Source organism: Bolinopsis microptera, chromosome 7 (genome assembly GCF_026151205.1).
Source record: "Bolinopsis microptera isolate Bmic1 chromosome 7, MBARI_Bmic_1.0, whole genome shotgun sequence".
NCBI lineage: Eukaryota > Metazoa > Ctenophora > Tentaculata > Lobata > Bolinopsidae > Bolinopsis > Bolinopsis microptera.
In genome coordinates, this window is record NC_087078.1 from 7,178,250 (window position 1) to 7,192,658 (window position 14,409).

General features: G+C 38.1%; 1 protein-coding gene across 8 annotated transcripts in view; it reads right to left on the reverse strand.

Moving 5' to 3' along the window:
* The window catches only part of LOC134818803 (arf-GAP with Rho-GAP domain, ANK repeat and PH domain-containing protein 1-like), a 113,660-nt gene that overhangs the window by 88,090 nt on the left and 11,161 nt on the right, over positions 1–14,409 (reverse strand). For 4 of the 8 annotated variants that reach the window (XM_063828456.1, XM_063828453.1, XM_063828452.1 and 1 more), the window contains 4 exons: positions 12,807–12,846; positions 1,981–2,060; positions 1,805–1,843; positions 146–227 (listed from right to left, as the gene is read on the reverse strand). In XM_063828456.1, the coding sequence (XP_063684526.1) occupies positions 146–227; positions 1,805–1,843; positions 1,981–2,060; positions 12,807–12,846 (241 nt within the window). The remainder of the gene's footprint in view (positions 1–145; positions 228–1,804; positions 1,844–1,980; positions 2,061–12,806; positions 12,847–14,409) is intronic. The other 4 variants (XM_063828457.1, XM_063828455.1, XM_063828454.1 and 1 more) reach the window with 1 other exon arrangement.

A 14,409-nucleotide genomic window follows, 5' to 3' on the forward strand; every position in this document is an offset into this window, starting at 1 on the left:
AATAAGCATATTCGGGAGTAGGAGGGGGTGGGGGAGGGGGTTCAATAACCATCGTCCATAATGGTCTGTTTCAGTTAAATCTCGAATGTTCGTGAAACACTCCCTCCCTTGTGTTTTATTTTCTCTCCACTATTTATAAACTCACGTGTTTTTTGGAGGCGTAGTATGTGAACTTGTTTTCGGAAAACACGAACCATCGCTTCTTCCAGCCTTTGTTGTTCTTATGGCTGAAATAAAACGAAATCCAATTAATTATAACACTAGTTACTTGTTCGATCTGTCTTCACTCTAGTGCTCTATCACGTAATGTATCGTGTACAGACTAGTTTGAACCATCACCTGGATCACGACAGAATACACAGTCTATGTTAAAGATCACGTTACCAGGCACGTGATGGGGAGTCTCCAATCCAACAAGACGGCAAGTACAGAACTCACAATCTGTCTTGCCCAGGAGAAGAGTAGGTGTGTATTGCATAGTTGTATAGAGGGATCAAGAATTGAGGCCTTGGATAGAAAAAGATTTTGCTTTTGATATATTAAAGACATCGCAATTACACACGAAATCTTTTAGACAGACTTTGTTACAGAGATGCTAAAAGGCACAAATTGAGGAAAAGGCAATGTACTTTAGAGATAACAGCAGTGGCCAAGAACAGATATATAGAGTTAATTTAGTGCAGCCATCCAGGGTAGATATTGTATTCACTATTTGTACTTGAAGACAAGGAGAGAGAAATGCATTCTCTCCAGAAATAGAGACCCCTTGCATATTTCATTTACAATGAATTACCGATATTCAATATGATGACTACTTGTACTGCTGTACAATAAACTGCTTATCAAGAACAGGGCAATAAAGAAAGCGTTGTGTTTTAACTTTTAATCAGCTCCCAGCATTAACCAATCAGCATCCAGAATCACAGCCACGTGTGGTTCACTTCCCGACGGTATGTAGACCTAGAGCTGCTTACATTCTTACATTATTCGAGCTTTCACAATGAGATCATGAATAATATAAAGGTCATGCAGTCCGGTCTTTATGATTCAAAGTCGAAAATCAAAACACCCAACTTAATTTGCACGGTTCTTTTATTGAATTGCCACAAATTACTATAATTACAAGACCCCAGGGGGCAGTGTGTCAAATTGTTTTGAGTTTGACATCACTAAACCGCTAGGGACTGACTTTTTATCTAATTCAATCTACTTCCGTCAACATTGACTATTTAAATCGGCGATAGCACGCTGATAAACTCACGTGCCCGCTTCGTCTAAGTGTTGTTTTACTCATTTTGATCACATAAATCGCAACGCGCGTTACAGAAACGTCCCTTAATTTGCCCAATTTTGGCCTGTTGGCAAAACAATGCAACGAACATAATATGCCAATTAAGTTTGCGGAAATATTGATTGAGAAAACGTACTCCATATTAGAAAGCCGTGCTTAAGTCATGCTAGACGGCCGCTTACAAACGGGCAGCCATCCCATAATTTAATGAAAAGATGCAAGAATCCGGGATAATCCAATTGCCAGACAACATAATTACATAATATGTAATAACATATTGAAAGTGTGATGTAATGACGTGGAAAGCGAAAGTTCTTCAGCCATAAAGATGTAAATATGTATGCGATTATTGAGACTAAAATATCGTGCTTAAGAAACAAAACCGACACATAAGAAACTACCAACACAGAAAAGCTGTTTACATGAAAAACGCCGTTCAGGTCATTCACAATGAAGAAAAAATGTGCATTCCACATCACAAATTTGGCTGCAGGCACCCCTTCTTAAACTTACAATATTTCATCTCTGTGCCGGTCAATTCGGTTGAACCTCCTAAAAGTTCTTAATTTTTTTCAAAGTTTTTAAAGTTCCAAAAAGTCAGCTGAACATCAATAACACGCATTTTTGTCATCCATAAGATGCAAACATGGAGTATAAAAATATGACAAATATTTGAAGAAATTACTGACCCTCCTTGCTTCCAGAGCCAGCCCTTTTTGGTGTCCCATTTCTTTTCTCTTTTCTCTTGCTCTGATATCACGCGAACTTTCTGAAAAGTAGAGTAACTAACTATTTAATGTACAACTTTCTGTAAAATAGAGTAACAAATTATTGTGTAAAACTTGAGCTTTCTGTAAAATAGAGCAACTAATTATAATGTAAAACTTTAGCTTTCTGTAAAATAGAGCAACTAATTATAATGTAAAACTTGAGCTTTCTGTAAAATAGAGCAACTAATTATAATGTAAAACTTTAGCTTTCTGTAAAATAGAGCAACTAATTATAATGTAAAACTTGAGCTTTCGTTTCTGAAGAAAAGTGTACGGATCAAAGTAAAGTGTTAAGTGTTATATTATGTAGATATTGACACAGTGTCGGGTGTTTCTGTTGAAATTGTGAATATTGTGTACGGTTTTGAGATTTACTTCACTTAAACAACTACAAGAGCTCAGGAGAGTGTATAATGGTCAAGTTCGGAGACAACCTGTACATTTTTTACTTTTTTAGAGGTGTGTGGTGGAGCCAGCTCAACACAGACTGAACCTCCCTAATTATATGGCCGACAAGATATTTTTCAGGACTTTCTCTGAGTAAAAAAATAAAATTAAAAGGTTGAACGGTTGAGCAGATACAGGTGGTATTAAACAAACCCTTAAAAGGTGGAGATTTAAGGTGGAGACTGGCTCTGGTTGAAGAAACTTTTGATTAAGGTGGAAAAGGTTATTGGTAACACAAACTACATCAAATTTGCAATCTGATGGTTTTATCAATATTTTATTTAAGCGCTCAACCGAGGTGGAGAAATTAAATGCACTTTTCAAAGCTGCTCAACCGGGGGTGGAGAAAGGTTTAGAGAGTTCTAGGTTAGCTAGAAAGTTGCGTCTCGGCCTTTTCTACTTCCCGTTAAATTTTTTTTTTCCATTGACGCTCAACAGGGTGGAGATCTTTCATTAAGAAACAGTAAAAAGCCTGTCAAAACATGCCTAAATTCATTGGTTTTATCAATAATTCTAATCTGCTCTGTTAACTGCTACTGTAGGGGATCATAAAACTGTTACCCCTTCTGTCTTAAAGCAAAGTGTTCTAGCAAATGAAATAACTATCAAAGTTGTGAAAAGGTACTCAACAAGGTGGAGAAATTGTTGATTAAACATTAAAACATTAAAAAATGCATTAAAACTGGCCCCACCGGGTTGAGTTGAGCTTTGGCAGTTGATTTCTGGAAGAAATAACATTGGGTGACCCTTTAGCATGTATACAACTCATCAAACTAGCCATCAACCACTCAACCGCGGTGGAGAACCTTGACTTCTGAGGTCAAATTTACGCCCAAATTTGCCAAATTTGAGTCTCCACCTATGTTGAGTGTACTTTTCAGCAAGGATGCCTTGTAATATGAGTTGGTAGATGATTTAGAATCATTGGTATTGCAAATGGACTGCCACAGTCACTCTACAGCTCCTAAACTATAGAATAACAGATTTTGAACTGCATGTTATGCTGTCTCCACCTCGGTTGAGCCGATTCTGAGGATCCTATTCTATGAAATATGATTGGTATAACCCATAATATTAAATATTAGGACTTTGGAGCAATTAAAAAGCATGAGAGGGTTAGTTTTAGTCACTTATATTAGCTCATGTAGTCAGTGAGCTGCTCCACCTGTGTTGAGCAGACAAACCTGCTCAACCGGCACTTTTTGAGTACCCACCTGTCTTACGTAACTTTAAATTGTGAAATTTGGAGTAAATATTTTGTTCATAAGTGATTTACAGCTCCTTTATTTTTGTAATTTTCAGGTGGCCACTGTCTCCACCAAGGTTGAGTTATTTAAATTTTGAACCCAGATATCAGTATAGAAAGGTTTGGAGTATAATATCTGAAGAGCCTGTACCCCTTGGACTTTCAGAGGAATTATAATTAATTTTACCGTTTATGGCAGTGAAATGAGTGTAATTAGTGACTGATTTTATGTACAGGTTGTCTCCGAACTTGACCGTATACATTCTTTAAATATATTGTATACCACACTTAAATCAAAGAAATACAATACTCTACAATCCGTACAGTAAAACTCAGTTTGATTGCCAAAGTTAAAGCACTCTGTACCTAAACCAGCGTTACACTAAATTTATACATGCCAATGTACATCAGGTATATTATTAGCAGTCCCTGAAGAAGCACGTGCCAAAAGCAATCAAATTAACAGCTCATTTGAAAATGAGAGAGAGCATGCGTTCAAAACATCAGCTAAATTGTAGGGTAACGTGGCATCTCATTATCTTCACACGTGACATATTTGATAGCTATTTTTTACAATGTTTTAGATCCCGAAATTGCTTTCAATTTCAGGGTGTTACTTTTGCAGGAGAGCGAGAGGAAGACGTTTGGTGTGAGGCTCAAAGTCGTGATTTTAATTACATCTAAAATATGGAATGTAGCGGTTTAATACATAGAGTTATATTGGTTACATCAAAGTATTTGATACTCCGAGTATATGGTTACATCAAAGAATTGGGCGGTTTGTGGAGCAATCAGTTGTCTAAACAAAGCGTTCCCACAGTTGTAGAGTTATATGTTAACAGATGGGAGGGAACCACAACTACCACTCTGATCAATATTGGATATCTGCTGTTTTAAGTTATACAAGTTACTTACATTACTTATATTATTAAATTTATCTACCATTATGACTTCTAAATTATTCCAATTAATTGTCAATTTCTAAATTATTCCATTGAAATTTCAATTTGCTGGCCTCACTGCAGTGATCATATTAACTCGATATCATATTAAGCTTGTCACCAAGCATAATTATTATTGAATGTTATTGTCACCCTAGGGTAATAAAGAGCTAGAAAAAATTATTACATATTAATACTTACCATTTAATACTTACCACTGAAGGTGGGTGCGCTGTTAGTATTACTCTATGACCATACTTATTACTTAACTCTCTTCAGAATACATACACACGAGAAGACATGTAAATGACACCATATTATCACCATATTTCCATACTACGGTCATATTATGGTTATAACTGCTAAATCCAGTGGGTGTGCAGTGTGTCCACACACGCACACTCACACACACACACACACACACACACACACACATGCACACACACACACACACACACACACTCGCACACACACACACACACACACACACACACACACACACACACACAAAACTAACATCAATATCTTCATAAACTTTAAAGTCTGAACCTAGTTTGACCTAGTTATATATGATTACGTAATAAAACATCTCACTACGAGACTTTACATTAGTTTCCTTCCGTTATAACTCTAAGTTTAACAGTTAACACATCTCCCTTACTTTTCTTCCTACTTTTATCTTCCCGCCCAACTTCACACATCCAACATCACACATCACACATCAGTACCAGAAGGTATTTAGTAACCCTATGAGTGCCGATATTGATGAATGTATGAAGAGCCAAGGATTACCTCAGGGACTGGATTCCGGATTCAACGAGCTAAGCTTCACAAGAAAAGATATCATTGAAGCATTAGGAGAACTGGATCCCTATTCGGCCGCACCTGACGGAGAGATTCCTGCTAGGATACTCACAGCCTGCAAAGAACAACTTGCAGACCCGCTAACACTCCTCTGGCAGGAATCGTTCAGCAGTGGGTATATACCAGTGGAATTAAAGACCCAATATATCACCCCTATCTATAAGAAGGGGGACAGAACGGACCCAGCAAACTATAGACCAGTGTCTTTAACCTCGCACATCATAAAGACATTTGAGCGTGTAATCAGAAAAAACCTGGTTCGTCATTTGGAAGAGAACATGATGATCAATACGAACCAGCATGGGTTCAGAAAAAAGAGGAGTTGCATGACGCAGCTTCTCAGTCACATCGAACAGATCTACAAATCACTCAACAATGATGAAGAAGTTGATGTGATTTACCTCGACTTTGCCAAAGCTTTTGACAAGGTCGACCATGCAGTGCTGCTAGCCAAGCTTGGTCGATACGGAATTGGTGGTCAGGCTTTAAGGTGGATCAAAGAGTTTTTGCTAAACAGAAAACAAACAGTCGTTGTTGAAGGTCGCAAATCATCCTTCCAGCCAGTGGCAAGTGGGGTGCCACAAGGGACAGTCCTAGGACCGATCCTATTTATCCTGTACATCAACGATCTGTTGAACAGCATTAGCTACAGTAACGGATTCAGCTTTGCAGACGACACAAAGCTGATTGGGGCTATCCGAGGAATGAGTAGTGTGGAGTTACTGCAAGATGATCTCAACATAGTCATCGAGTGGTCACGTGTTAACAACATGGAGCTACACGAACAGAAGTTTGAGGTTGTAAACTACCCCCTGAATGGATCAAAAGCTCTAAGAGAGCTTCCGTTCTACCCAGAGACTGTTGAGTATACTACACCAAAAGGACACGCAATATCACCACAGGAAACTGTCAGAGACCTTGGAGTGTATGTTAGCAGCAGTAGGTCATGGGGTCCTCACATTGAGAAGACAGTTCAAGGAGCTAGAAAAATGGCGGCTTGGACATTGAGTGCCTTTAGAGACCGGTCACAAGTAGTCATGCTGACTTTATACAAAAGCATGGTTCGCTCTAAGCTAGAGTACTGCTGTCCAGTCTGGAACCCTACAAAAGTCACAGAGATACAAAAGCTGGAGACTGTACAGAGATCCTTTACTAGAAAGATATCTGGCTGCCGTGATCTCCAGTACTGGGACAGGCTAAAGAAGCTTAAGTTGATGTCCCTTCAGAGGCGGAGAGAGCGTTATTCTATAATTCATGTATGGAAAATTCTTAATGAACATGCTCCGAACGATACGGGCTTCGAGTTCAAGTCTCATCAAAGGCATGGTATTAAGGCAGAGATCCCAGCCATGAACAAAAACGCACAGTTGTCGGTAAGAACAGATTACGACAACAGCTTTAGAGTTAGAGCAGCTCAGCTCTTCAACGTGCTCCCATCGGAGCTCCGGAGTATCACATTGCTAGACAGTTTCAAAGTTGGTCTAGGCAGATTTATGGAACAGTACCCAGACACACCACCGGTTCCGGGATACACTCCGACAAACGATAACTCAATGCTGAGCTGGAGGAGGACGCACTCGATGCAGTTGTCCTGAGCACGCCCTGCCAAACTCACCAAAACGTACCAAAACGTACGTATCACACATCACACTTCACAGACCCTCGCTCAGAACAACCCGTACTCGTGTAACAAACCTCTATTATAATATAATACCACTAAAATGTACACCGTATATTATACACACCATACACTACTTACATACACGTACCAACCACCGCTGAAATACTGATAACACACGGGTCAAGTTTCACATCAACTCTACCACTGCATGTGTTGAGAGTAAGAGTCACGTGGGGTACACGTGCATACCACGTGATACATCCCGTCACCATGGCAACATCTATATTACTAGTAGGGCTGCATCGCCCTGGTAACTCTCTATAGTAACACACTCACATAGTGGTTGAGTATAAATCTGGTGGTTATCTAAACCGGTTGAACAGTACAGTGATATACCGAACAATCAATCATCAAGTATGTATGGGTTGTAGGGTAAGAAAGGGTGTAAAAGTAGCAGAGTGTTTTAACAACAAGCCGGTGTCTGCTGCAGTGAGCAGGGAGCTGGTGTGATAAGGATTGTGGTGAAGTTAGTGTGAAACTGCTGTTATTGGGATCTGTAAATCGTTATCCGGATTCAGTATTAGGTGGAGTATCACTGGCAAGTGTACCGCAGGAAGTGTTCACAGAGGATGTAAGATATGCGCATGTATCCGGTCATTTGGACTTGTATTTTGGTAACTTTCGGATCAGAGATATAGCTGAAATTCAGTATATTTTGTATCGAAAGGGCTCCAACCAAGTGCCCTTTTGGAAGTATGGTATGCGACTATAAAGTTGGTCTTTATGATCAGAGCTATTACTAAAATGTGGTTTATTTGTTCGCTGGGACACCTTTTAGGGACTAATTAACATTACATGAGAGCATGGCTGTTGAAGTTTCAATGTTATCCTGCCCTACTGTACTCTCGACTAGCTGAGTTTATTCAGTCTGGCTAATATTATTTAGAGCATTATCAATATTTTGATAAACTTATTGAGATAAGATAAAAGCCATGATCCAACATGTCGTTTAACTTGAGATAAAAGTTTCAAACAGCTGCGGTAAGAGTCTGCAACACAAAAGAGAAAGTTAACTTTTCAGAGATTATTCCTGAATATAACTTTCCGTTAGTTAATAAGTGTAGAAATTGATAAGAGAAGGATATAAAGTGCAGGAACACTATGAAGGTGAGAGGGAGGGTGGAGTCAGCTAGGATCGTAGTAGGAGTGTGAGGGAGGGTGGGGTCAGCTAGGATCGTAGTAGGAGTGTGAGGGAGGGTGGGGTCAGCTAGGATCGTAGTATGAGAGCAGTGTTGAGAGTGGGGGAACAGGTGTCCATAACAGCTAGCACCACCTGGAGAAGGCTGCAACACTCAAGCTTGTGTAGCAGACAGTGGTTACTGGGTGAACCTTGTTCTTGAAGAAGCTAGTCACACTATCTAATTCTAGTTCCTTGTCTGTATTTCTCCAGGGGCCGTGAATACTTTCTGGATATCCAAAAGAAATAGAGCCGTGTGAGAAGAAGCCGTGTAAGCTTATGATAAACATGATCGTATAGGGAGTCTGGGGGTCTTCCGCGAAAATTCTTCGTAACATAGTACGTAAGTTCCTACGTATTAATAACAGCTTACGAACTATCACTAAGTACATCCACGAAACTATTACTTCGTAACTTTGAGAAAATTATTAGAGAGAGTGTCTTCCGCGAACCGGAGTTTACGAACTTAGTGTCCCATCATTGATAGAATTAGCGAACCATCGTGTGTGATAATTACCACCAAATAAGGGATCCCAGAGCTCCTTGTTTGGAAGTATCAAGTTTAAAATGTTGTCTTCGCAATCTAATTTGCATTGAGATCAGGGGTTACTACATTTTGGTTCTGCCTTTGTTAAGGTTTGTGTGTTATTTTCTGTATTGCATAGGTTATATACAACGAATAAACATTTTCATTTTTTTAAATGATGTACAATGAATAGTTAAATTGTAAACCTTTTAGTAGTCCTGATATAATATAGTCCTGGTATAATGTTATCATTCCATGCTTCAAAGTATATAAAGAATATCTATGTATTTATAAATTGAAATTTCCTTGCGGATATTTCATCTGTAGCTTCAGTTTCATGAGCTGAACGATCTGTTTTAAATTCGCGTTCATGGTATCCTGCCGGTCTAACAATTGTTTGTACTCAGCTCTTCTGACAACACGAGTAACAGTACGGTTACTCGAAATTGGCGGCGATCTTGCCGCACCTGCATTAGAACGAGCACCAGTATTTATACCAGCACTTGTACCAGCACTTGTACCAGCATTTGTGCCAGCACATGTACCAGCATTTGTAGCAGCACTTGTACTAGTACCAGCACCAGCACTAGTACCAGCATTAGCATCTGTGCCAGATCGGAACATTCCTTTCCCGATCGCAGCTGATATTGAGGACGACATACGAGAAGAAAATGAGGCTCGGGAGGCAGCTGCGAGACAGGGACCTTATTCGCAGCCGTCAAATAACAGCTTGTTGATGGGGTTCATGACCGGGAAATTGATTACAGATACGTATTTTAAGTGAAAGTTATTATATGCATATATATTGTATAAATGTTTTAGTTATAATAGTAGCATGACGATAGTATAATACCCTATATAATACCAATAATTCTAATCTTAATTTTACGATTCTATTGTAAAATCATTACCTTTTATTTATTTACTCCGATAAAAATGTTGAAACATACGTTCACGTTATAATCCAAAGTTGTTTAGGATAGAATTGTATTGATTGACAACGTCAGCCTGAGAATAATGAGTATTTTTTCTGACTTAAGAACTAATATTTTGATCGTAAGTACACCCCAACCCGTACTTACGAACTAATCCCATTTCTATCATGTTACGCACGAACTTAAGAAGTTCGTAAACAGTTAAGTTGAAAAAACTCATTAGAAGTGTCACATTACTAATTATTTGTGGACTTAAGGCGAAAAATTTGGTAGTTCGTAACTACACGCCAAAGTTCGTAACTTTAGGAAGTCAAATGATCATAACTGTGTTTCATGGATACAGATACGCATTATAAATGCAAAATCTTCGTATGTTAGTTCGTAAGTTGGACAAAGATCGTTTCGCGGAAGACCCCCAGGGAGCACTCTGTGCCAGGCAATATGTGTGACATTTCTTTCGGCAGAAAGAAACCCATAGTGCATGGACATTGACATGGACAACTGAACATCTAAGTGCGAATATAAGGAGGAATCGGTCAGACAATACACAGCAAACTTCATACTCCGAGGATACTACAGTAACGAAAGGTGTCTCTAGATCATTAATATCTAGTGCTAGACGCTATCCTCTCGTGGGCAAGAGACCCACTCCAAAAAGTCTTTACGAGATCACAGCTCTGAATGCTCCGTACAGGGTGCTCCAGAAATACAACGTAGATACCTGCTACTTAATGCTCTCTTACTAATTAATACATCTGCCGACTCCAGGGGATTCTAACCACCACTTCAAAAAATACAGATTTCCTTTGTGGTTCATCCCATTTCAAATATTGATAATGAACCCCCTATCCCTACAAAGTAGGATGGTAATGATGAATATCCACTTTATGGATGGCCTAACTGCCATTTATAATCTCACATCTAAGATATTTGTTGTCTGCCTCAGTACTTCCTCAAAATGCCAACTTTTGTGATGTAATCAGTAGTCAATGATTAAGTCTCCTCATACTGACTGCATTCCAATTTAACAACCTGTCTGACAGTGAGAATAAGCGGTATAAGGTTCATTGTTCATTAAGCGTGACGAAGTGTCTGTATTAAATGTCAACTAGTACCCTACCTAATTATGTCACTTATGTTTAGTTTCGTTAAGCTTTAAGATGGTCATGACATCGTGTGTCATGACCACCCAGAGCTCAGAGGAGATCGATCTCTGTCATTCCTCCAGCAAAGCAGCAAGTTGGAGTTCTCAGCAGTGTACCCGGTTCATATGGTTTATCTCTCCGTCTGGATCATGACTCTGATTTTGGCAACCCGCCTCTCAATTAGGATAACATTTAAAGGATTTGGCTTCAGGAATGACGGGATGTCTGTATTAATGTCAACTATAACCTCGTAACTTTATAACAGGGCATCTTGCCATTCTTGGTCGAGGAAGAAGTGAGATGTTAATCGCTATAATGCTGATAGTTTCCTACCAAAAGTGAGACTGTATAAGCTATAACAGTGATGATAATCGGTAATAGTTTCAAGTATGAAGCTAACGTAGTGACTGTATCTAATTACTGTAATTACTGTAATTACTGTAATTACTGTACATGTATATAATTACAACAATAACCCTGATAAACCCAGGAGAAAGTGTGAGGTTCACTGTTAATTATATTGTTAGTTTTTCTTTCAATTATCATCCACATCTGTCAACGGTCGTGCAGTTGTTTCACCTCACTGCAGTTGGGTGAAACACCGGTTTAGAGAACGGTGAAACATTAGCTCTCTATCTCTCCGCTATCAATGCTTATTATAGGAGGGAAACTTGCCGATTTATTAGAAAATTTTGTAGTCAAACGTTTGTAGATTCTTATTGGAAAAGTCCTTCAGCGGATATTACTGCCAAGATTGCACGTTCCATTGAATCTAATCACAACTTGATGACACTTGGGAAAATCAATTTCGCTGGCTCGTGCACAGAGCCTGTTGATTATTTAACCCTCATGTGGCGCTAGTAGTCAGTAACTGTACCGTATAAGCCTGAAATTCTGCCTGCAAAGTCATAACAAGCTAATGTACAAATTTCAACAGTTTTAGGCTAGTTTTGTTTGGTGTGTTCCTTCAGCACTTTTCAATTCACAGCTAAAAACATGTTTTAAATTTTCATTTTCAGCACGTTTTTGTTTCGAGTCGGTTGTCTAAAGTGTGTTTGCTTCAAGAGTTTACTCACTTCACACAGGTAAAATAGTTGTATTACTGTATTGGGGAAATTTCCAGTAAATGAACATTTACAGTAAATAGGGCCTCACTAATCAAGGAGTTTGGCTGTGTACTAGTAAGCGCTACTCACTAGCAAAGTACTTATATAGTCTAATACAATGTATAGCAGTTAAAGTACAATAGATAATATAATAATGATGGTAAGATGTGCAGCTGCGTGTTGTACTGGTGTGTACCATCAGCAACACGGTCAAAGAATTGACTGTAAAGTAAATACCACGCTTTCGACTCAACACCAGATTGTGAAGAGAGTTTACATCGAGTACAAAAAAATCAATTTTTATCTCGCGTATTACATTGTATGATACAATGTACATGTATATTGTGTATACGATGTGATGATCGTTATGGAGTGTTTTGTTTGAATGTAAACGTGAAATTGTATATTGGCAGCATTATGTATTTATGTAGTATGTATTATGTACAATGTATACCATAGTACGTAATGTATACCGTAGTACGTGTAAATTACAAGCAAGGTTATATTCATTACATTATGCAATACATCAAGGAATACATTATAATAATATGTTATTTCAGCAAGTGGGCTGGTGTACATAATAAAACTTAGCGAATTCGTGATGGTGTTAAGATATTATGTTAAGATATTATGTGGTTTACATTAACTAATTTTAAGTTGGATGAGTTGTAGCTTACCTTGGGTGTAGGTTCTTGGTTTGGTGCGCTTGATTTCGTCCTGGAAAAATAAGTAATTAAAAGTAATCAAAAATCTTTATCTTATCAATTATGTGTTTTCAGAATCCTCTACAATATGAAGTATTCGGTTCTTAGAAAGAAGTTATAATATTTTATTTTAATAAAACTTAATAAAGGTTATTAGGTAGATCAGTAACGCAATACAAGTTTAACACTAGTTTAAAGTAAATTTCTAGAATAACAGTGTCTGTGTAGCTAAAGATAAGGAGAGCGTTCCTTCAATTTAATACAGCTCGTTTCATAATCTCCGTGGTACAAACTACAGTTAGAATGCAGCTGTCTGTTTATGAAATTTCCAATTATAAAATTACGAAATAAAAAAGCTTTACTTTAAGAAATATAGGCTACACTAATCCTAATTGTACAACATTAATATATTCTATTATATTATATTGCATACTGCATAATACTATATTTTATTCTATTCTACTCTATATTATACTGTGTACAATAACTTGAGGTCATGGTTGGGCGGCTACAAAGTGGTGACTAGGCTTGATAACTGATAGCAGTTTAAAACTGTCTCAACACTACAAACATTATATTATAACATTCACTGGGTATTGGGTAACCACCACGTAACAGGCAAATCTCTGTGCTGTGGTGATTCTGATTGTTTCCTAGTGTCACTTTAATATAGTAGTGATAAAGAAGACATAAGATGAAGACTGGATATGGCTGAACTTGACACGTAAACAGGTGTTTCTATCTTTCAGTACGACTTCAAGAACATTCAGATATTTTATAAGGAGTATGTATCCAGTGATAGCGAGTAATAATTTATCATAAATATTTTTCCTGTTTTCCACGTATAGGTCTGGACCAATTAAAACGACCATAGAGAAATCATCATGTTCAATATTCTAGGCTATTTTCAATTTGATGGTATGCGTCATGTGAGTTGCAATGAAACTGATCTAAATTGCATCTTACTACTTTGAGGTCCAACCACAATTCTAGTAGGCCATAAAACCCCAGCCATTACTAAGAAATATTGTAATCATATCACCGTCATTATCTTTAAGGCTTTAAGTTGAGTAGTATCACTATCAGATATTAAGCCCATATATTATTAACCCCAGTCTCTCAGTGGTATTCTCATTACAAAATAAATCTTAAGATGGTTATTCACTGGCGGGGAAGGTAATCTATTCTATGATAGTTTTAATTGTCCCACCAGGGATGGGCTGGGTACAGCCTCGGCAGAAATAATTACCAAACGGTTTCTAACAGAACTCCCCCGTCCCATCCCGGAATAGATCTCCGCTGTGGCGAGAAGAAAATATAGATGATATTAATATAGGTTTTATATTGATCTACAGGGTGTAACTCGTGTCCAAATTTGAAATTATAGATTTTATACTTTATGAAGGAGCAAATTAAGGAGTAAAACTAGGACACGAGTCTAGAAACACCCCGTGCAGTCTACACAAGACTAAGAGCGTCAAATACCGTTACAATTATTTACTATTTACTTTTGAGAAACTGAGAATCTGAGAGGTTGAGATGCTGGCATGGTACAAACTACACGAATAGAATTAAA